At 37.4% G+C, this 25,386-nt stretch overlaps 1 protein-coding gene across 6 annotated transcripts in view; it reads right to left on the reverse strand.

The window, feature by feature from the left end:
* The window catches only part of LOC126187317 (TGF-beta receptor type-1), a 168,199-nt gene that overhangs the window by 10,584 nt on the left and 132,229 nt on the right, over positions 1 to 25,386 (reverse strand). For all 6 annotated transcript variants that reach the window (XM_049928322.1, XM_049928321.1, XM_049928324.1 and 3 more), the window contains exon 7: positions 18,916 to 19,088. In XM_049928322.1, coding sequence (XP_049784279.1) covers positions 18,916 to 19,088 — 173 coding nt within the window. The remainder of the gene's footprint in view (positions 1 to 18,915; positions 19,089 to 25,386) is intronic.

Genomic DNA, 25,386 nt, shown 5'->3' on the forward strand with positions numbered 1-25,386 from the left:
AGTGACTGATAGTGGCTGGTTGTGTGGGGCAGATGTTACAGTGTGAACAATTACAGGGGCAAGAACCTTGAAGTAAGGATAACACTCAGGGAATGTCATATGGTTTGATAAGGATGTTACAGTGGTTAAAAGGGTAAAAGAAAGCTACAATGAGACAGGCCAATGTAGCCATGAAAGTTGTATATTAACATACTGGAATGACATTTCAGAATAAACAAAGCAGGAAGGAAAATGACCTACTTCGTATACAGTTACTATGTCAACACAATGGGAAAGAGAACAGAAAATTACGATCTTTCATTTATCATCATCACTAGCTGACAAACTGTTGACAAACCCAGAATTGCCTGAGTATTCATTCTGCCAATTTTCTATTAGATACAAAAACAAACAAATGGACTGTGTTTGTAGTGCAATATCAAAAAAATTTCATTTCCATGTACTTGTGATGGTCACCTTCAAAATTATGAAACAGCTATACAAAGAAATATGCATCCACATTTTTTGTAAACATCTCTACGGCAATGGCTATTCACATAGCTCTATAAACAACTATTGTTTTTGCACACAGCCTTTTGTGCTTAGCAATTGAAAGCTGTCAAAAACATTGCCAGGTGTTAAGGATTTCCTGAAGTTGACTCAGCTGTAGGTGTGTCTTAGAAGTAGAGAACAAATGTATTTAAACATGCATGAGACAGAATTTTTTCATGCAGCTCAGTGTTTATGATGTCATATTTCCTAATCTATGTATCATACGATGATATAATTTTATAGGTACATTCAGCGCCATATGTGGACACATCTGTAAACTGTGCTGTGAATACAGTTAGCAGGAAAGAAGTAATAAATTTAAACATCATGCACAATGCAGCAGTTTTACATGCATCCCAGTGTTTATGATGTCATATCTCCCAAACTAAATGTGGTACCACGATATAATTTTGTAGGCACATTTAGCAGCATACACGGATACTGCCAGCAAGGATACTGTCAGCAAAATTTATTGTGAATAGAGTCAGTATCACTGAATTAATAGTTTTAAATGTTGGCACGATGTGGCAGTTTTTCACACATCTCGTTGTTTATGATGTTACCTCCTAAACTATAATAGGCAGGGGTTTCTCAACCGACAGCAATTGTTGCCCGACAGTAAGGGTTATTTGTGCCAAGTTTGGTTGAAATTGGCCTAGTGTTTCAGGAGGGGATGTGGACCTTACATACATACATACGTACGTACATACATACATACATACATACAAGAGTTGGAACTTAAATAGTGGCAACTATTTATTCACAACCGATACAAAAGAGTTACATGTTTGTACCTGTTACAATCCTTCAAAGTAGTCACCAGCTTTGTGTAGAACCCATTGCCAGCGATGTGGAAGGCGTAGTATACCGTTTGCAGAGCATGTTCTGTTGATGGTACAAATGGAGCGGTCTGAAGCAAATGCCACGAAGTGGTTCCTTCATCTTCGGAATCAAATCAAAGTCACAAGGACTTAAGTCATATTACTGTTTGTTTTTGGAGCATCACCTGCGACCAACTTTGCAAAAGAAGCAGCGACACTTTCTGTGCAACCCACCCATCATTTTGCATGATAATGCGCTGGCGCATACAGCACCAGCTGTGGCGGCTCTGTTCGGTCGATGGGACTGGGAAGTACTGAACCATTCACCATACTCCCCGGAATTCAGTCCTTGTAACTCTGATATGATTCCAAGAAGGAACCACTTTGTGGCATTCGCTTCAGAATTGTTCCAGAGATTCGACAGGCAGTAGACTGCTCCATTTGCACCATCAACAGAACAGACTATGCTAATGGTACACTACGCTTTCCACATAGCTGGCAATGGGTTCTACACAACACTGGTGACTAATTTGAAGGACAGTAACAGGTACAAACATGTAACTCTTTTGTATTGGTTGTGAATAAATAATTGCCACTATTTAATTTCCAACCTTCGTACACACGTATACACATCTATTTTTGTAATGTGTTTGGTTGTCATCATCATGTTTTTCCCAGGACTGTACTTAATGTGTAGGTTGTCTCAGTATGAAAATGTCTTAGGAACATTTTGTTGGGTAGCTGTGATCATTTAGGATGCCATTTGTGGATGTGCACAAGTAAGAATAAATTATGCTGAGCTTAAATGATTCTGTTCAACAAAATGCACAACCTTGACTTTAGAAATAATTTCCAATATAAATGAAAACATAAGTTGGCAATAATGTGAATGTGGCAATGCATGAGTGAAGCAAACAGCATGAGTACTATGCATATAGCGCCTGCCAGATCACCTACAACTATGTATAGTACACTGAAAAGTGGCTTGCTAAATGAGATTCAATGACACAATCAGTAAAAGCCACTGACCATTTGCAATACACAGATAAAATGCTGTTAAAATATCTTTTCAAAAATAGCAGGTGGAGGGATTTTCTTGTTGTGCTTCATCATGTCAGAGTTTAATCTGAACCTGACAATCATTCACATATGGTATTTGCTCCATCCCTGATTAAGAACAGGAATGTCTGCTACACCAAGTTCCTCTATGTATGTCTTTGCTCATACAGAAAGCACCAAACATTCACTGCATGTATTGTTAGACTCAGTGCTAAAACTTGAGCACAGACCTCATGTTGAATGCATGTTGCACTATAAAGAGATCTTGTCAGATGGTAACTGGCAGCTCACCAGCCTCTCTGCAAGGACTAGCTATGGGAGTACTTTGGTAGGGGTCTATGCTAATTTAATACTTGAATGGTGGACTGCATCCAAGATCTTCAGATAGGAAGATCGAGCTGATCTGTACATTATGCAACTATGCATTCAAACAAAGGTTTTATTGAGTGGGGTGGTTTGGTTTATGATCATCAAAAATCAGGCCCAAGAATCTCACAGAGATTTTAAAAATAGACTTCCTTAGTCAAGCTCCAGTTTGACACAGGTTGACAACAATTTGTCTCTCCCCTGGAGACAATCTTCTGGGTCAGCTAAATGTCAGTTGTTCATGTTTCATAACAATCTTCATTCTAATAATGGTGGACTTTATCTTTTATTTCATCATCTTTCAGGTTTGCATCTGGGATACCATTATTTTTTTCCGATATTTTGGGTGATAATCTTAGAGCCATTATCAAGGTGAATTGCTGACAGAATTTAAACTACATAACACAATACTAAGAGTATGCACATGTGTCAGATAGAACACTGTTGACAACAGGAGCATGTTGTTGTTGTTGTTGTTGTTGTGGTGGTCTTCAGTCCAGAGACTGGTTTGATGCAGCTCTTCATGCTGCTCTATCCTGTGCAAGCTTCTTCATCTCCCAGTACCTACTGCAGCCTACATCCTTCTGAATCTGCTTAGTGTATTCATCTCTTGGTCTCCCTCTATGATTTTTACCCTCCACATTGCCCTCAAGTTGTGCCACAAGTTCCTCTTCTCCCCAATTCTATTCAATACCTCCTCATTAGTTATGTGATCTACCCATCTAATCTTCAGCATTCTAATGTAGCACCACATTTCTCTTCTTGTCTAAACTATTTATCATCCATGTTTCACTTCCATAGATGGCTACACTCCATACAAATACTTTCAGAAACGACTTCCTGACATTTAAATCTATACTTGATGTTAACAAATTTTTCTTCTTCAGAAACGCTTTCCTTGCCATTGCCAGTCTACATTTTATATCCTCTCTACTTCGACCATCATCAGTTATTTTGCTCCCCAAATAGCAAAACTCCTTTACTACTTTAAGTGTCTCATTTCCTAATCTAATTCCCTCAGCATCACCCGACTTAATTCGACTACATTCCATTATCCTCATTTTGCTTTTGTTGATGTTCATCTTACACCCTCCTTTCAAGACACTGTCCATTCTGTCCAACTGCTCTTCCAAGTCCTTTGCTGTCTCTGACAGAATTACAATGTCATCGGCGAACCTCAAAGTTTTCATTTCTTCCTCATGGATTTTAATACCTACTCCGAACTTTTCTTGTGTTTCCTTTATTGCTTGCTCTATATACAGACTGAATAACATCGAGGATAGGCTACAACCCTGTCTCACTCTCTTCCCAACCACTCCTTCCCTTTCATACCACTCGACTCTTATGCCATCTGCTTTATGTACAAATTGTAAATAGCCTTTCGATCTCTGTATTTTACCCCTGCCACCTTCAGAATTTGAAAGACAGTATTCCAATCAACATTGTTAAAAGCTTTCTCTAAGTCTACAAATACTAGAAACCTAGAAACATAGGTTTGCCTTTCCTTAATCTTTCTTCTAAGATAAGTCATAGGGTCAATATTGCCTCACATGTTCCAACATTTCTACAGAATCCAAACTGATCTTCCCCGAGGTCGGCTTCTATCAGTTTTTCCACTCGCGTTAGTATTTTGCAGCTGACTTATTAAACTGATAGTTCAGTAATTTTCACATCTGTCAACACCTGCTTTCTTTGGGATTGGAATTATTATATTCTTCTTGAAGTCTGAGGGTATTTCGCCAGTTTCATACATCTTGCTCACCAGATGGTAGAGTTTTGTCGGGACTGGCTCTCCCAAGGCCGTCAGTAGTTCCAATGGAATGTTATCTACTCCGGAGGCCTTGTTTCGACTCAGGTCTTTCAGTGCTCTGTCAAACTCTTCACGCAGTATCGTATCTCCCATTTCATCTTCATCTACATCCTCTTCCATTTCCATAATATTGTCCTCAAGTGCATCGCCATAACATAGACCCTCTATATACTCCTTCCACCTTTCTGCTTTCCCTTCTTTGCTTAGAACTGGGTTTCCATCTGAGCTCTTGATGTTCATACAAGTGGTTCTCTTATCTCCAAAGGTCTCTTTAATTTTCCTGTAAGCAGTATCTATCTTACCCCTAGTGAGATAAGCCTCTACATCCTGACATTTGTCCTCTAGCCATCCCTGCTTAGCCATTTTGCACTTCCTGTCGATGTCATTTGTGAGGCGTTCGTATTCCTTTTTGCCTGCTTCATTTACTGCATTTTTATATTTTCTCCTTTCATCAATTAAATTCAATATTTCTTCTGCTACCCAAGGGTTTCTATTAGCCCTCGTCTTTTTACCTATTTAATCCTCTGCTGCCTTCACTATTTAATCCCTCCAAGCTACCCATTCTTCTTCTATAGTATTTCTCTCCCCCATTCCTGTCAGTTGTTCCCTTATGCTCTCCCTGAAACTGTACAACCTCTGGTTCTTTCAGTTTATCCAGGTCCCATCTCATTATATTCCCACCTTTTTGCAGTTTCTTCGGTTTTAATCTACAGTTCATAACCAATAGATTGTGGTCAGAGTCCACATCTGCCCCTGGAAATGTCGTACAATTTAAAACCTGGTTCCTAAATCTCTGTCTTACCATTATATAATCTATCTGATACCTTTTAGTATATCCATGGTTCTTCCATGTATACAACCTTCTTTCATGATTCTTAAACCAAGTGTTAGCTATGATTAAGTTATGCTCTGCGCAAAATTCTACCAGTGCGGCTTCCTCTTTCATTTCTTAGCCCCAATCTATATTCACCTACTATGTTTCCTTCTCTCCCTTTTCCTACTCTTGAATTCCAGTCACCCATGACTATTAAATTTTCATCTCCCTTCACTACCTGAATAATTTCTTTTATCTGATCATACATTTCATCAATTACTTCGTCATCTGCAGAGCTAGTTGGCATATAAACTTGTACTACTGTAGTAGGCGTGGGCTTCGTGTCTATCTTGGCCACAATAATGTGTTCACTATGCTGTTTGTAGTAGCTTACCCGTACTCCTATTTTTTTATTCATTATTAAACCTACTCCTGCATTACCCCTATTTGATTTTGTATTTATAACCCTGTATTCACCTGACCAAAAGTCTTGTTTCTCCTGCCACCGAACTTCACTAATTCGCACTATATCTAACTTTAACCTATCCATTTCCCTTTTTAAATTTTCTACCCTACCTGCCCGATTAAGGGATGTGACATTCCATGCTCCGATCCGTAGAACGCCAGTTTTCTTTCTCCTAATAACGACGTCCTCTTGAGTAGTCCCCGCCCGGAGATCCGAATGGGGGACTATTTTACCTCCGGAATATTTTACCCAAGAGGACGTCATCATCATTTAACCATACAGTAAAGCTGCATGCCCTCGGGAAAAATTACGGCCGTAGTTTCCCCTTGCTTTCAGGCGTTCGCCGTACCAGAACAGCAAGGCCATTTTGGTTAGTGTTACAAGGCCAGATCAGTCAATCATCCAGACTGTTGCCACTGCAACTACTGAAAAGGCTGCTGCCCCTCTTCAGGAACCACACGTTTGTCTAGCCTCTCAACAGATACCCCTCCATTGTGGTTGCACCTACGGTACGGCTATCTGTATCGTTGAGGCACACAAGCCTCCCCACCAATGGCAAGATCCATGATTCATGACCGAGCGAGTTGGCGCAGTGGCTAGCACACTGGACTCGCATTCGGGAGGACGACGGTTCAATCCCGCGTCCGGTCATCCTGATTTAGGTTTTCCGTGATTTCCCTAAATCGCTCCAGGCAAATGCCGGGATGGTTCCTTTGAAAGGGCACGGCCGACTTCCTTCCCTGTCCTTCCCTAATCTGATGAGACCAATGACCTCGCTGTCTGGTCTTCTCCCCCAAACAAACCAAACCATGGTTCATGGTTTATGTGAGTACGAATAAAAGCAAGTGTAGTATCAGTAAATCCATAGTGCTTACAAATTATGTGGTTTATTATTAAAATGGATGGCACTTGCTGAAATGCCACATAGTGAAGAACCAGAATAAATTACTCTAAGAGTGCAGTTGTGAAATGACTGGTTTCTGTAATTTCTTGAGCTGCAAATACTTGTCTTGATTGAGCATGAAGTTTTATCTATGACTAATGCTCTTATTGCCAACAATGTTATCCCTGCTGAACACTCATTTATGCTACAGTGTAGTGTCAAATGGTTTAAATTCTGCCAGTGATTGACCTGGAAGATGGCTTTAAGGTTATCAGCTGAAACTCTTGGAGACGAAATAATATTATCTCAGATGCATGCCTGAAGAATGATGGAATATTCCATCTGCCTGTGGCTGTACAGGTATGAGCAGCCCTTAGAGGCTCGCCTTCACACATTCTTTTTGAATTTTTGTGATTAAAGCCCTTCTCGCTTGTTATTTATGTTATACTTGACATGTGAGTACTGTCTCTGTCTGGTATGTTAGTCAGTATTTACACTTTTTTATATATAAAAAAATTTATTTGTTGTTTTGTTTATTGACCCACAATTTAACATAATGTAATGCAGATCGCTCCCCATTCCGCTTCTGAAAATGACTCTTTCATAAATGACTTTTTAGCTTCACACGCACCAACTTTTGATCAAACAGTAAAGCCACGAAATTTTTCCTGTTATCTAGACCTGTTTCAAAAATTAATTAATGCCATAATGTAATGAGGATATAAGAGGATATAAGATGAAGATACATAAGATATAAGATGAACATCAACAAAAGCAAAACGAGGATAATGGAATGTAGTCGAATTAAGTCGGATGATGTTGAGGGTATTAGATTAGGAAATGAGACACTTAAAGTAGTAAAGGAGTTTTGCTATTTGGGGAGCAAAATAACTGATGATGGTCGAAGTAGAGAGGATATAAAATGTAGACTGGCAATGGCAAGGAAAGCGTTTCTGAAGAAGAGAAATTTGTTAACATCGAGTATAGATTTAAGTGTCAAGAAGTCTTTTCTGAAAGTATTCGTATGGAGTGTAGCCATGTATGGAAGTGAAACATGGGCGATAAATAGTTTGGACAAGAAGAGAATAGAAGCTTTCGAAATATGGTGCTACAGAAGAATGCTGAAGATTAGATGGGTAGATCACATAACTAATGAGGAAGTATTGAATAGGATTGGGGAGAAGAGAAGTTTGTGGCACAACTTGACCAGAAGAAGGGATCGGCTGGTAGGACATGTTCTGAGGCATCAAGGGATCACCAATTTAGTATTGGAGGGCAGCGTGGAGGGTAAAAATCGTAGGGGGAGACCAAGAGATGAATACACTAAGCAGATTCAGAAGGATGTAGGTTGCAGTAGGTACTGGGAGATGAAGAAGCTTGCACAGGATAGAGTAGCATGGAGAGCTGCATCAAACCAGTCTCAGGACTGAAGACCACAACAACAACAACAATGTAATGACTTTAACTACTCGGAGTAGATACAGTATAATGACACAGTTCTTAATGACTTTTGGCTGTATCAGCAGAATCTAATGGTCCCATCTAAATCCTATGTAAATGTTATATGCAATTTGTCCCAGCTCCATTAGAACTGTGGTTATGCAAACTAAACGTCATGGATTATGTTCACCAAATGACTGCACTTATTCAAAATAGTCTCCCTATGAATCAAAACACAACTGAAATAATTTTAAAAGTGTTTTGAAACAGTCACTGGAGTCCTTTTTGGAGTTGTATTTAGTACTGTAGTACAACTTTCTTGGGTGTCCATAATTTTGGCTTAGTGTGTTGTTTCATCGCCAACTTCAATTTCAGGAACAACCATAAGTTGGCTGGGACCAAATCCAGCACTTACAGTGGGTGATACAGGAAGATGATCCATTTGCTGGCCAAGATCTCGGGCACAGTCTTTGCTTTGTGACCTGGGGTGTCATCATGGGGAAGCAACCAGGAACCCCTGTCTCTGTATTTGAATCGAATTTGGTGAAATCTCAGCCATAAATGCTGCAGGATTCTAAAAACTTGATGTAGCCCCACTCCCCCACTGCCACTTTCTGACAATGTCAGAAATGTACTGTTTACATTCGCAGCCAGGATGCCTGCTACAGGCATTTTCTACACAGAAGTATTTGAAACTTTAAGGATCGTAATGCCACAACATGCCATGAGATAGCATTACTTTGGAATTTCATACAAGCAGTCCTTATGGAACTTGGACACACTGTGTATTTAAAAAAACACTTAGTACAACATTGCTTATTGTGGCTTATCGTATAAAACGACACATTTGTTATCACATTTTTGGAGAAATATATCACATCCAATATTAATTTTTGTTTGTTACACTTTTGGGAATTACTAACAGTAATGTAATGTTTATTTTCAATCTCTTGTTCTTTGTAGTTTCTTGGTTTCAAATCAGTATGTGTACTCAACAGTCAATGCAAGGCAAGCATCATTTTAAAGATGTCACAAAAAAGAGAGCAAAGTACTTAACACTGAAGAAACGTCACTTGTAATATGGCAGTTAAAAATGGGGGGACAAATGTCAGTACCATTAAGGAATTGGGTGTCTAACACTACGCAATTTGGGAGGACGGAGAGAAAATAGTGTCTCTTTTCAAACACAATTCTTTAAAAATCAAGCAGGCAAGATCATCTGAGCACAAAGATATAGAAGCTTTACTTACATGGTGTAAGCAGTAAAAATCAAACAGTGTGCCAATCAATGGATCCATTCTTCAAGCAAAAGCCAATCAATTTGTACATCTATTAGAACCAAACTTTAAGTGTTCTTCAACTTGGATACAATGTTTCTTAGCTCAGAATGATATTATTGCCAGGAAAATTTATGGTGAAGCTGCTGGTGTATGTGATGGCATGACAGACAGGTAGCTATCTAAGAAGTGGCATGTTTTGTGTGAAGATTAAAAGCCAGATGATATATTCAGTGCAGATGAAACTTGATTGTTATACAACATGATACAAGATAAGGTACTGATGTTTAAAGGCACGCAGTGTTTGGGTGGGAAAGTGTCTAAGACAAGATCAGAGTTATGGTTGCTGAAAATACAACAGGATCATGTAAAGAAAAGCTTTTGGTGATCAGAAAATCGAGAAAATCCTGATGTTTCAAAAATATTCACTCCCTATTTGTACTTAATGAAAGCAATGCAAAATCTTGGATGATCTTTTTGAAAAGTAGTTGCATAACTGGGATTCTCTGGTGAAGTCAAAAAAATGAAAAATTATTCTCCTAGTCAATCACTGCCCTGCTCATCCAGTACTCAACAAAATACAGAGCACAAAGCTTGTATTTTTACCTCCATACATCACTTCAGTTCATGAACTTATGGATCAGGGAGTTATAAAATCTCTGAAAATGTGGTACAAGAAACTTCAAGTGATGAATGCGTTAAAAAATCAAAGGAGGTAAAGAAACAGTTTTCAACACTCCTGATGCAATTTCAATTATATCAGATTCATGGGAAAATGTCACTCAAAAGACAACTGCCAGTTGTTTTAAACAAACAAGTTTCTGAGACCTTTCTGCACCATCCCATGGTGAGGATGACATGTTTTCAGCAACAGCTGATGGTGCTGATGATGAAGATGAGGTTGAAATTCCTCTGATGGAATCCATATCTGTCAACTTGTAAAATAGAGGACTTCACCCAAATAGACAACAGTCTTATCATGTAGGCCTCGCTGAGTGAAGAAGACACTGTAGCTAACATCCAGAGCCAACATGTGTTTGATGAACATGAAAATGGACAAGAAGAACAGTTTGTTGTGCCATCACTTAATGAAGTTCTCATTGCAGTGAAAACTTTATAAAAATTTCCTGTTTTCAAAAAAGAGTTTAATACAAATGACAATACAAGGCATTAAAATAAATGCATTATCAAATGCAAAATGTATACGCACATCTTAAATAGAAAAAGTTGACAACAATAACTGATTACATTAAGTAGGGCAGTGTAATGTAGTATGCATTACTGTGGTGAATTTTAAAGTTAAAGCAACTGATTTAAATAAAAATGCTTTCTTTGCCATGATTGTAGAAAACTAGAAAATTAAATTTCAACAGTGTTATTTTTTCAAAATACTAACGTGAATTCTTTACAGACAAATGGAAAAACTGCTAGAAGCCGACTTCGGGGTAGATCAGTGTGGATTCCGTAGAAATATTGGAACATGTGAGGCAATACTGACCCTACGACTTATCTTAGAAGAAAGATTAAGGAAAGGCAAACCTACGTTTCTAGCATCTGTAGACTTAGAGAAAGCTTTTGACAGTGCTGACTGGAATACTCTCTTTCACATTCTAAAGGTGGCAGGGGTAAAATATAGGGAGCGAAAGGCTATTTACAATTTGTACAGAAACCAGATGGCAGTTATATGAGTCCAGGGGCATGAAAGGGAAGCAGTGGTTGGGAAGGGAGTGAGACAGGGTTGTAGCCTCTCCCTGATGTTATTCAATATGTATATTGAGCAAGCAGTAAAGGAAACAAAAGAAAAGTTCGGAGTAGGTATTAAAATCCATGGAGAAGAAATAAAAACTTTGAGGTTCGCCGACGACATTGTAATTCTGTCAGAGACAGCACAGGACCTGGAAGTGCTGTTGAACGGAATGGACAGTGTCTTGAAAGAAGAATATAAGATGAACATCAACAAAAGCAAAACGAGGATAATGGAATGTAGTCGAATTAAGTCGGGTGATGCTGAGGGAATTAGATTAGGAAATGAGACACTTAAAGTAGTAAAGGAGTTTTGCTATTTAGGGAGCAAAATAACTGATGATGGTCGAAGTAGAGAGGATATAAAATGGAGGCTGGCAATGGCAAGGAAAGCGTTTCTGAAGAAGAGAAATTTGTTAACATCGAGTATAGATTTAAGTGTCAAGAAGTCGTTTCTGAAAGCATTTGTATTGAGTGTAGCCATGTATGGAAGTGAAACATGGACAATAAATAGTTTGGAGAAGAAGAGAATAGAAGCTTTCGAAATGTGGTGCTACAGAAGAATGCTGAAGATTAGATGGGTAGATCACGTAACTAATGAGAAGGTATTGAATAGAATTGGGGAGAAGAGGAGTTTGTGGCACAACTTGACAACAAGAAGGGACCGGTTGGTAGGACATATTCTGAGGCATCAAGGAATCACCAATTTAGTATTGGAGGGCAGCGTGGAGGGTAAAATCGTAGAAGGAGACCAAGATATGAATACACTAAGCAGATCAGAAGGATGTAGGTTGCAGTAAGTACTGGGAGATGAAGAAGCTTGCACAGGATAGAGTAGCATGGAGAGCTGCCTCAAACCAGTCTCAGGACTGAAGACCACAACAACAACAATTTTTTCAAAGCACAGATGTAGGCATTACTAATTTTTTTGTGGTTGTGTGTGTTGCATATTTTCAGTAGTAGAAACTGTAGGAATTTTTGTACTTTACTCTTCATTTTGGTTAACTTTTGTAATACAGTAACTGTAACTAAGTTGTGTGATTCATGAGTATTATACCACACAGCAACAACATTAAGTTTAAACATGTTCAACATATTATCTCATTCATTATCCAAGACTGTGTTCGACATTAAGGAACAATTTACACTGTTGCTACTACTTTCTTCACTTATTAAAGGTTTACATTTTGATGGCATCTTATTGCTGTGCATACTGCATACACATAAGAAAACTTCCTCTTCAGTCCCTCTCTACAAATGTTGTATTGTGAATACTACTGTTTGAAGTTTTAATGCTATGGCATCCTAAAGTTAACAGACACCAAATTTTTATCAGAGAACACAACAAAAATCTGGTCTGTGTGACTATCGGGTATAACAACCACAAACCATCAGCCCCTTTGATGTTGTTGTAACCAGTTTTGTCTGTATTTACTTTTCTGGTTTTGCCTAACAATGGCAGTTCAAGACATTTTATCATCCTCCTTAAGTCAACAATATAGGACACTTTTGATATTGTTCTAAAATAGTGCAGCTGAATGTAACACTTCGAAATTAATGTGTAGCTAAACTTGTGATTACAACTCAATGTGCCACATTCAGATTAGTTTTTATCTCATAGGTTTCTATTTTGCTACTTATTTCATCTTTTGTCACAACATATAAAATTCCATCTCCCTGTATTGTTACTTCACTGCTATAGTTGGCAGTGACTAGCATAGTGAAACCTGGAGCGGGAACACACCATGTCGTAGACACTGATCTTCAGATGAACACAATACAGGATAATGACTTTATAGTATGTATAGCGGGTTCGAATGACATAGCTAAAAATGAAGCCGATGCCTGCATCAAAACGCTACAGAACTTTCTAGAAGTGAATAAATCAAGGAACACAATAGTGGCCACTGTGCCTCATAGACACGACCTAATTTACAGATCATGTGTTAATAAAGAAATTAGGAAAACTAACATCAAAATTAAGAAATTGTGTGCAGAATACACAAAGTGTGATGTACTGGACGTAAGTAAACTACATCAAAACCTGCACACCAAACACAGAATGCATCTTAATTACGACGGAAAAAGTGTTATGTGCGATCACATCAGTGAAATAATTAAAGAAAGACTATTACAAAATAGATCTGTCTATCAGCTTCCTGAAAGACTTACAGGCAAAAATGAGAAAAGCAAATTCGACAAGAACGAAGAAAGCAGGAAAGAGGAGACATCAGAAGATCCACAAAGGACTGCAGCAGCTACACCTGTAAGTGTTAATTTAAGATCAAGGCGGAATGTACCCAAGAAGGAGGATTTTTTCTATCCCCCTATGAGAAAAGAAAAAACTTAGCATCACCAAACAAATCAAAGACAGCATCATCAAACAAGTTAAAGATACACGATAAAACTTGCAAAGGATCCCATCAGCAAATTGTAGTAAATAAGGTAAAGTCTGAACCTCCTCACCAATGTATAAAAAAATTAAACAAAAAAATTCTTGATCTAAACGTATACATCCATAATGTACAAGGGCTCAAAACCAAACTTAATGAATTAGAAATTTTGTTATCAAGTGCAAGTGAACTGTCAGATACACACATATTATGTATTAATGAACATTTCATGAGGTCTTTTGAAATAGAAAGTGTAGTGATACCAAATTTTAAACTCGTAGGTCACTTCTCAAGAACATCTTACAAAGGTGGAGGTAGTTGCATATTTGTAAAAGACAACATTACTGCTACACCTCTTGATATTTGTAACTCGTATAGTATTGAAAAAGATATAGAACTGTCACGTGTAGAGCTTACAGATCTAAATGTTTATATAATAGCACTTTACAGGGCACCCTCTGGCAACATAGGAACTTTCTACAAAAATCTAGCACCAGTAATAGAAAATCTACGTAAAAGAAAATCATATAGTGTTCTAATATGTGGTGAGTATAATATAGATTTTATCTCAGAAAACTCTAGCCATCTAAGCATTAAAAATTTTATGAACAGCTACAACCTAGACCTAATGGTCAACACTCCAACCAGGATAACAAATCATAGTACCACTCGTCTGGATCAAGCAGCAAGAAATATAAATTGTACTGTATTCTCCATCAAACTAGGATTTTCAGACCACAATGCATTAATTATGCAGGTCTGGTTGCAAAATAACAGTCACGAACACAATAAAATCACTGTACAGAGGAGAAACTTCAATAAAACCCACTTGCATACTTTCCTCTTTGATATACAAAATGAAAACTGGCAAAATATATATGAGGCTCAAACAGTAGACAGCAAATATGAAGCATTCTTGGATATTTTCTGTTATTATTTTAATTGCCACTTTCCCTTACAAACAAAATGTATCAACAAAGATAGAAAACTCTCCAGCTGGATCACCCCAGGAATCATTAGATCATCACAAAGAAAAAGAGAACTTTTTTACATTATCAAATCCAAACTAGGCAGTAGTGAAGCATTTAAGTCATACTTTACTCTATACAAAAAGATATTAAGGAACGTAGTAAACGCAGCCAAAAAGCTACAGATTGATAACTACCTCAAATTGTCATCAAATAAGAGCAAAAGAATGTGGCAACTTATTAACATGAATACTAATAGAGGAAAACAACTACAAAGTGATATTACCTTAAAAATAAATGGAAAATTAGTCTCCAGTGGGAAAGAAACAGCAGAGAAATTCAATAACTACTTTACAAAAACAGTAGAAAACCTGGCTAACCATCTTAAAAATAGCTTTCTCTTACAACTAGAACCAAACTTATGCTCTGAGACTCTATTTTTAAGGCCTACATCTGAAATTGAAATAGAAAAGACACTTCATAGCAATATTAAAAAAAAATCATCTGCTGGACAAGATCAAAGTCCATGCTTCCTCCTTCATAATTGCAGTAACTTTATCAGTAAACCCCTAGCCCACATAAGAAACTTCTCATTGCTGAATGGTGCATTTCCTGGTATGCTCAAAATTGGAAAAATTATACCTGTCCACAAAAAAGGAAGCAAAGAGGATCCCAGTAATTATAGATCCATTGCACTGCTTTCAACTTTTAGTAAAGTATTTGAATATATGGCCACCAGAATCATGTCCTTTCTAGACAAAGAAAATATCCTGTCACCTGCTCAGTTCGGCTTCCAAAGTAAGAAAGCTACAACTGATGCAATACAAGAATTTCTAGATCATGCACTGGAGCTTGTGGACAAAAAACTCCCAGTCATAGGTATCTTCCTAGATCTAACAAAGGCCTTCGACATGGTTAATCATAGTATACTTTTGCAAAAGATGCATTCCTATGGAATAAGAGGAAATGCCTATGACTGGTTTAAAAACTATCTGGAAGACCAACAGCAGTGTGTTGAATTAAATGAAACTAAGCTCTCAGGTACAGCTAGCACTGTACATTCCTCCATACATACCATAAAGCAAGGCATTCCCTAAGGCTCTGTCCTGGGCCCCTTGCTGTTCTTACTTTACATAAATGATCTTCCTCACAGCCTACCAGACACAAAAACCCTTTTGTTTGCTGATGACACCTCTGTACTCATATCTGAACCCGAACAAATTCTCCAATCTAATATAGATAGGACCACAGATCAAATAAGTCGATGGCTTCAAAGTAACAGGCTGCTTCTTAATGCGAAAAAGACAATTGGAATAACCTTCCACACTGCCCAAAACAGAAATCCATTACTACCAACTATATCACTGGAAAAAAATAATGTTAAACTTGAAAATGAAATAAAATTTTTGGGGGTCACTATTACTGATACGCTCACATGGAAAAGGCACATTGACGTCACCAGCACAACACTTAGTAAAGTGTGCTTCATGATTAGATCAATAAGGAACGTCACTAACACAAGTATCCTAACCACAATGTACCATGCTCTCTTTCACTCTGTACTTAATTACAGAATCATCTTCTGGGGCCAAAATTCTGAATCAATTAAGATATTCAAACTGCAAAAGAAGATAGTCAGAACAATTATGTTCAAAAAACAAAGAGACACTTGTAAACCATTATTTAAGAAACTAAATATTTTGCCCCTCCCATGCCAATACATACTAGAATTATTATTCTTTACCAAAAAAAGCCACTGTACTGATTTGATCTATGGGACAAATAAATACTAAATAAATAAATAAATAAAAGTCACGAACGATGGCGGTCGAGTTTAGGCTTGTTCTGCACACCTACGTCAGGTATTCCCTGATGGCCAATGAGTACTCAATATTGCTCTGAGCATTCTACAGTGAATCCTGTAGCTAATGTGTGGATTAAATATGATCATAGTGAGTTGTTTAGTGAATTTTGATTCCAGTTGTTCGAGTTGTCATCACTGATTATGGTGGTAAGTGATAAACTCTGCATACGTAAATGAGAGACATAATTTGCAGGATGTATGCTTTCCTCAAGCAGAAAGTGTGCGCAGGCACGTACCACAGTTGTCACTTGCAATCATCAACAATGCAATCTCCGTCCATGCCTCGACATGCGCGAACTGCCATCGTTTGTGGATTGACCTATAATTGTTAATAAAATGTGAACTTTTGACTTTAAATGAATTCTCATCTTAGTTCCGAAATCCACACAATCATATATAACTATATCGTTGCACACAAAACAGCTGTGAATGAAGTTTTATGATAACATCACAAATATATGGCCAAAAGCTACATTGCCACTAGTTCAGTTAACTGTAGTTCAGCCCTCAAGATGTGTAGGTAAAATAATACTCAATTTAATACAAACTATTTATCATTAACAGGTTACTCAATTTGTTCATCAGATGAAATAAAAGGAAAAGAAAAGCAGAACAATTCAACTTTCATCTTTTCCATGAACATACAAAAACGTTATTTTGAACCAGAAATAACGTTGGGACACAAACAAAACAAGTAGAGAAACACACTTCAATTGATTAATTTTTGTATCTTCACCTGTTTGTCTCTATAAGTGGTAGCATGAGGACGTATGACGAGTTCTGCCATTTTAGTATTGTTCAAAGATGTATATTCTAACCATACATTACACAAGTGTTATAAAAGTTATTATGGAGATGAAGTTCATATCTGTATAAATAACCCCATCTGTTCATCATTTCGCCCGCGCGGAGAATCCTGTACCATGAAGATTGAAGCAGACAAGTGGAATTTGCGTTAGCAGAGGTGGGGGCATCCAGTAACAGCATCGTCATAACCAACTCTATGCACAATGGCGATAACGAGAAGTATGTAAATTTAAATGATGATTGTTGATCTTAGATGTATTGAGTATTGAAGGTCTGTCGATATTAGTGCCAGTTAAAGTTCACTAAGAATATGTGTACTTTCCTATTTCTGACAATTATTCTTTCCAATTTTTTTATTATTCAAGCAGCAATTATTAATCACTTTCCATTATATATTATATTTTATGCCCCCTCCCACCCCCCCTATTCTGACTCTATTCACAGGAAATAGTTTAAATCCTCCATATGAATCCCACATTATCAGCAATAGTTAGATTTTGTAGTACTCTGTACAAGAATTACGGAGGGGACAGTTCACATCTGTTCCACATCTACAACAACGTAACTTTAGCAAGATTTAAGTAGACCATTCTTCAGTGTCATCAACAATTCAGTGGGGCAACATTTATATTATCCATCTATTTCTTTTTTGTAATGTATAAGATCTCTTTATGGCCAGTGGATAAACAACAGCTCATTAAAATATTTATCACTGTCAAATTCACAACACTTTTTTAAGAGTGACGATTAAACCAGTTATTTCTAATTATAAAATGTAAGCTTCCCTGGCAAGTCTTTAGAGTACTGATAATTTTACTTGTATGGACAATAGGCTGTGGTCTAAGGCATGTTTCTGTGGTAATGTTGCACCTTGTAATGCTGGAGAGATCCTCAAAGACTCTAAAAACTTCATTAGTGCTTTTCGAAATCAAAAAGCTCAGCAAGCTGAACTATTTCTATGTAACAGTGCAATGGTCTGGTAGTAATGTCATTACATCTCAGATAAATTGTGGACCTTAGTGCTAAAAAAAGTGAACAGCACCAACTTTTCTGCAGTACAAGCTCCTTAACATGCAACAGTGTAACTGGTCAGATGACATCACTCTCCAGCTGTTGTGCAGTTACTTACAAGTGGTTTAGATTGTTGAGTTTGACTTATTTTGAAAGGCAACTAAAAAAGTTTTTACAATCTCTGAGGATATCTCCAGCATTAACAGAAGAAATAATTGGCACAAAAAGGCCTAATGCCCATACAACAAAAATCAGCAAAAACTGCCTAAGACTGCAAAAAAATAAATTAGAAGTAAACAGTTTTCCTAACAGCTATACATAATTGGAGAGGATCTGAAGCCTAATTTTATTTACAATGGATGAAGTTTAAAGCCACAGATATGCATATACAGATGTTTTCTGATTCATGATGTGAACTTGTCATTTCAAAATTTTCCACGTGAAAGTTGTGAATATAATCCACCATTACAACATAAGGATTATAAGGACGTCTCTATAAGATTAGGGTGTATTCACACACACACACACACACACACACACACACACACACACACACAATGTGAACAATCACTTTCACTTATTTTCCATCAGCTTGCTCTATAGAGGTTGAAGTGAAGTGAAAAATATTAATAAATAAAGGAACATATAGCAGAATGACTCACCTCAGGTGCCATGTAGCGTTTCGTGCCAACACGGTTGTTAAGGGGTATATCCACAGTATCTGTGGCCACATCATGTCTAACAGCGAGACCTAAGTCTCCTATAGCACAAGTTCCATTGGATTTTACTAGGATATTTTTAGTTTTGAGATCACGATGTGCTATAGCAGGTTTCCCTAAAATGGCAAAAATCCTTCTAATTTACATTTGTTCATGTATGTGCTTAACAATGCAATAAGCCTCTAAAAATATTATTAATTTGTTTATTTAATTACAAAACATACACCCTGATGAATGATGGGAAAGTCAGTAATATTTAATAACTGTAATGGAAGTTACTTACGACACAGACAGAGTTGCGTTACAACATTTAAATGAAATTGTATCATTACTGATAGTGAAAAACTGGTGTATATGCGGATGGATATGTGTGTGTGTGCGAGTGTATACCTGTCCTTTTTTCCCCCTAAGGTAAGTCTTTCCGCTCCCGGGACTGGAATGACTCCTTACCCTCTCCCTTAAAACCCATATCCTTTTGTCTTTCCTTCTCCTTCCCTCTTTCCTGACGAGGCAACCGTTGGTTGCAAAAGCTAGAATTTTGTGTGTATGTTTGTGTGTCTATCGACCTGCCAGCGCTTTTGTTTGGTAAGTCTCACATCTTTCTTTTTAAATATATTTTTCCCACATGGAATGTTTCCCTCTATTATATTCATATATATATATGCGGATGGATATGTGTGTGTGTGTGTGTGTGTGTGTGTGTGTGTGCGCGCGAGTGTATACCTGTCCTTTTTTCCCCCTAAGGTAAGTCTTTCCGCTCCCGGGATTGGAATGACTCCTTACCCTCTCCCTTAAAACATATCCTTTTGTCTTTCCTTCTCCTTCCCTCTTTCCTGACGAGGCAACCATTGGTTGCGAAAGCTAGAATTTTGTGTGTATGTTTGTGTTTGTTTGTGTGTCTATCAACCTGCCAGCGCTTTTGTTTGGTAAGTCTCATCATCGTTCTTTTTAAATATATATACATATATTATATATATATTATATAGATGATTTGACTTACCAAACGAAAGCGCTGGCACGTCGATACACACACAAACAAACACAAACATACACACAAAATTCTAGCTTTCGCAACCAACGGTTGCCTCGTCAGGAAAGAGGGAAGGGGAGGGAAAGACGAAAGAGGGTAGGGAAGGATGTATACCCTCTGGCTCCTACCCTTGTAACCGCCCCCGGTGTAAAACCTGTCCCATGCACCCTCCCACCACCACCTACTCCAGTCCTGTAACCCGGAAGGTGTACACGATCAAAGGCAGAGCCACGTGTGAAAGCACCCATATGATTTACCAACTGACCTGCCTACGCTGTGAAGCCTTCTATGTGGGAATGAACAGCAACAAACTGTCCATTCGCATGAATGGACACAGGCAGACAGTGTTTGTTGGTAATGAGGATCACCCTGTAGCTAAACATGCCTTGTTGCACGGCCAGCATATCTTGGCACAGTGTTATACTGGCCGGGTTATCTGGATACTTCCCACTAACACCAACCTGTCAGAACTCCGGAGATGGGAACTTGCCCTTCAGCTTATCCTCTCTTCTCTTCTCGCTATCTGCCAGGCCTCAATCTCCACTAATTTCTAATTTCAATTTGCCGCCGCTCATACCTCACCTGTCTTTCAACAACATCTTTGCCTCTTTACTTCCGCCTCAACTGACATCTCTGCCCAAACTCTTTGCCTTGTGTCTGTGTATATGCGGATGGATATGTGTGTGTGTGTGCGCGAGTGTATACCTGTCCTTTTTTCCCCCTAAGGTAAGTCTTTCCGCTCCCGGGATTGGAATGACTCCTTACCCTCTCCCTTAAAACCCACATCCTTTCGTCTTTCCCTCTCCTTCCCTCTTTCCTGACGAAGCAACCGTTTGTTGCGTTGCGAAAGCTTGAATTTTGTGTGTTTGTTTGTGTGTCTATCGACCTACCAGCGCTTTTGTTTGGTAAGTCTCATCATCTTTCTTTTTATATATATATGTCTGTTTGTGTTTGTATATGTGTGGATGGATATGTGTGTGTGTGTGTGAGTGTATACCTGTCCTTTTTTCCCCCTAAGGTAAGTCTTTCCGCTCCCGGGGACTGGAATGACTCCTTACCCTCTCCCTTAAAACCCACATCCTTTCATCTTTCCCTCTCCTTCCCTCTTTCCTGATGAGGCAACAGTTTGTTGCGAAAGCTTGAATTTTGTGTGTATGTTTGTGTTCGTTTGTGTGTCTGTCGACCTGCCAGCACTTTCATTTGGTAAGTCACATCATCTTTGTTTTTAGGTATATTTTTCCTTCGTGGAATGTTTCCTCCTATTATAACCATATATATATATATATAGACCAAATTTTAAAATTTAAAACGATGACATAATTTACTCATTAAGAGGTACAATTTTATGCGGAAGATTCACCACTGTAAGATAAGTATTACAATGATAAACTGTGTATATGTCTTGAGGTAATGTAACTCTCCATGTGCAAATACCCTTACTAAATTCATGCAGTATTTGAGAATGAGAGTACTTAGTGAGTTGCAATAAACTTTTCACATAATTTCAAACCTTTATGAAACTTTTACACAAAATGATGAAAGGAAAAGAGATTATTGGTTTCTATATTTTCAAATGATCCAACAGTAAAACCGCTGCATCACAAATATTTTAATTTTTTTCTTTCTTTATTAATAACTATATTTGCAACACATTTTGCAGATAGCATCCACATATAGCACTGAATGTACCTGCAAAATTATATCATCATACAACACACAGTTTGAATGTACTCATACAGTGTTCAGTAATGAAAGCACTTTGTCACTTCCAGTTAACTTTGAACATAATTTCAAACCTTTTCTAAACTCTGTCTTGCTTACATGCTTAACATCAAAAATGTTAACTCATTTGTAAAGCTGTTTTATACATCAAGTCTGATTCTTTAACAATTGGGGGTTTACTGGTCATGTCTAATGGAAAACTTCAACACTTATATACATATTCTTTTTATTTCTTCATTTTTTTCTTTTTTTAAATTAAGAATTAGTTCTCTACAAATAAACTGTCAGTTAATTTAGATAACAAAGTATATGCATTCTGTACTGCACAAGACCTGGCTACACTATTAGAAATAATGCAAGACAGTAAATCAATAAATAAAACAGAATATTCTAAATTCTCAGGTGTTTATACTGATAAGAACCTGAAGTGGAAGCCACATGTTATACACCTTCTAAAGTTTATATGTTTGATAATTTTTAAATTACTTGTGGTGCCCATTGTAGAACACCTTGCAGATAGTTCTTGAAACAATTAAGCATATTGACAACAATCTCACAGTTCATTTACTCCCTTATGAAATTTGTCAGCAATAGTTAATTGAAATTAAAAACACACCAATAACATCCATAAATTTGAGCCTAGAAGAAGTTTATAGAATACATCACTCAGCTTTAGGGTGGCAGAGAGGAATTAAGTATTCAGGCACAAAAATCTTTAATTGGTTCCCCAATGATGGGGAAGATCTGAAAGATAATCATGTCAGCAATTTTTTCATTGAGAAAGTGTGTGATAACTGCAAACTAACTCACACTTCCCACATCATAGCATTACATTGCAATAATGATCCATGGAACAAGCGAATAATTCATTCTAAAACTTCATTCACTTGCACACCCACTTCAGTATGTGTCAGTATTTTCTGAAATGTTGCTATGAGATTTTAGGGCACTTGATGACATTGTCATAACTGTCTTTCTGATGACATTTAAAAACTTCTAATAAAAGAAAACAAATTAATTAAAACATCCACTACAAAGTAAAATGTAAAACATTATAGACATCAGAATAAGCATTATAAACAATACACTAACATGGAATATGAAACAAATAAAAATATTTATATTATCCTACCTCTAATGACAAATTAGTTCTGAAAGCTACTAAGCTCACTCAGAGGTATTATGTTCCCTAACAAAAATAGTGAAGAGCAAGTGTAATAGAATTGAGTGTTCTTAAATTTGTCTATGGCTCTGGACTCTGTGGGATAATGCAGTAGAGCACCCTCAGTGTCCATGATTGCACACCACCAAACTGTACCAAGCAGCAGCTGCAACTGTAGACAATTGCATCTGCAATATGCAGCTGTGCTGATGCCACCAACGAAAGCTCACCATATTACAACTGGGACAGGCATGTGGTCCACAAATAGGTCAGTCTTTTCTGACCAAGGACGCAGTCACTGAAGTATGCTCATTGTGGTGGCTCAGAATTGCACTCTGAGGATGACTGTAGCTGCACTACTGGTTTGCCATTTGCATAGAGCTACCTACAAGCACCAGCTGCTTGAAACTCATGTTTCTTGATGCTTGTATGTCTTAAAGTAAGTGTACTGGGGTGTGATACGTAGACAGCATCAAAGATGCCACAACCTAGGCATCGTTCTTAAGGAATAGGACAACAAAAAGTCTACACGACGACCATGCTCGATCAGTGATCTCACATGGTCTTTACCACCACCACCACCACCACCACCACCACCACCAGCAGCAGCAGCAAAAACAAAATAAAAATCACAAAGATGGCACTTTTAAATTTCAGTTAACACGTAATTGTGCCCCTAAATCAAATGTCTTGCAAATCAATGTATAAACACTTTGCAAAGGTGAATGTGAGTATCTAAGAAGATTGATAACTGATAATAGCACTAATATTTTAGCGCTTCAAGAAACACAACTGCCTCCAGAAACTGTTATACAACAATTAATATTACAGGATAAAAACTGATAACACCCATACCATCTGCCAACTACGAATCAAGAATCAAGAATTTTATTAACCATGGATCATTTTGCAATGATATTGGCTTCATCATACAGGATACTAAAAAAAACACGTGTCAGTACATTACAGAATACATTTCAAGCATGGCAGTGTACCAAATTACACTAGGATAGCTTCTAAAAGTTAATGCAGTAAGCTATACTATAATCTAATATAATACACTATTGCAATGTTTATTGTATACACTATGTAATTACACACGATTAAGCACAGCACACAATAATGTGTTTAACTACAGACAACTTTTGAATGGATGATCTGACAGCCAGCTGAACCAATTAATTTTTTAAAAAAATATTATATCCATAGACTGAACATGAATTGGCAGTTTATTGAACATTTTAAGTGGGTTAACTTTGTGGGAGTTTCCTGTTCTTGCTAATCTGCTAATTTACCCTTAGCCCTGGTGTTGTGTTTATGGTAATAAATTCTGAAATATTATTTTTAATATAGAGTACAGACACACAGATGTATAAGTTTATAATTGTGAATATTCTGAGACTGGAAAAAAGAAGATGACAGTGCTGTTAAGGTTTGGTCAATGATTTTCAATGATTTCCAAGATGGCCCCTGTTGTGTTTTCCCTTTAGTGAAAACCAAACTGATTACTACATAGGATATTGTGTTCTTTAAAAGAAGCTGCTTATTTGTGTGTGTATCAGTGCCTCAAATATCTTTGAGAATATTGGAACAATGGAGACTGGTCTGTAGCTTTGGGGAAGATGTTTGCCCCTTTTTTAAAAACTGGGACAACTTTTGATACCTTAATTGCATCAAGAAAAACTCCAAATTCTACGCATTATTAAAAAATAAAAGCTAATGTTTTGCCAATTGAGTGTATTGTCCTTTTAATTATGTTATTTGATAACCAATAACAGTTCATACTTTTCGAACCTGATAATTTGGATACAGCAAAACATCAGCAGGTGTGACAGCCCTCCATTGAAATACCAGGTTAACAGGCAGTGGTGTTCCAACAAGATTCATTGCAGATGAATTTGTTGCTTTGATACTGTTACTTATTTCTTTAACTGAGTTTAAAAAGTATTGATTTAATTCCTTGGGTGCAAGCAGAGTTGTTTCTGTACATTTTGGTGTATTCTCTTGTTTTATTATCTGCCATGCCGCCTTGCATTTATTGGGAGCCCTTTCTATATAGTTCTCCACTGCTTGCGTTTTTGCCACAAGTAGTTAACCTTTATAGTATTTTTTGCGTTTCAGATATGACCTATGAATGTTCACGCTCTGTACTGCGCCTTGATTAGCGGCTTGCTTATGCATCTGGTACAGCATATGCATGTTTCCTTATTTCTGCTAGCTCTTCTGTAAACCAGTTCAGACTTTTCTTTTTCATTTCAATTGGTTTATCTAATTTTTTTTTTTTTTTTACTGGTGAATAAGAATATGACAAATCTGTGTTCTTTTTAAAGAAGTTATCAAAGGTAATTTTAGCTTCCCTTTTTCCAGATTGTCTACGCAGGCAGTCTTATGTGTGGCACGGTTATTTGTACAATAGAGGTCTAATGATCTTAGCATATTCAAAAATGTCCTAGCAACTGGCCTCTGTGAGTTTACTATTTCTATGTCAAAATCACCACAT

Source organism: Schistocerca cancellata, chromosome 5 (assembly GCF_023864275.1).
Source record: "Schistocerca cancellata isolate TAMUIC-IGC-003103 chromosome 5, iqSchCanc2.1, whole genome shotgun sequence".
Classification (NCBI taxonomy): Eukaryota; Metazoa; Arthropoda; class Insecta; order Orthoptera; family Acrididae; genus Schistocerca; species Schistocerca cancellata.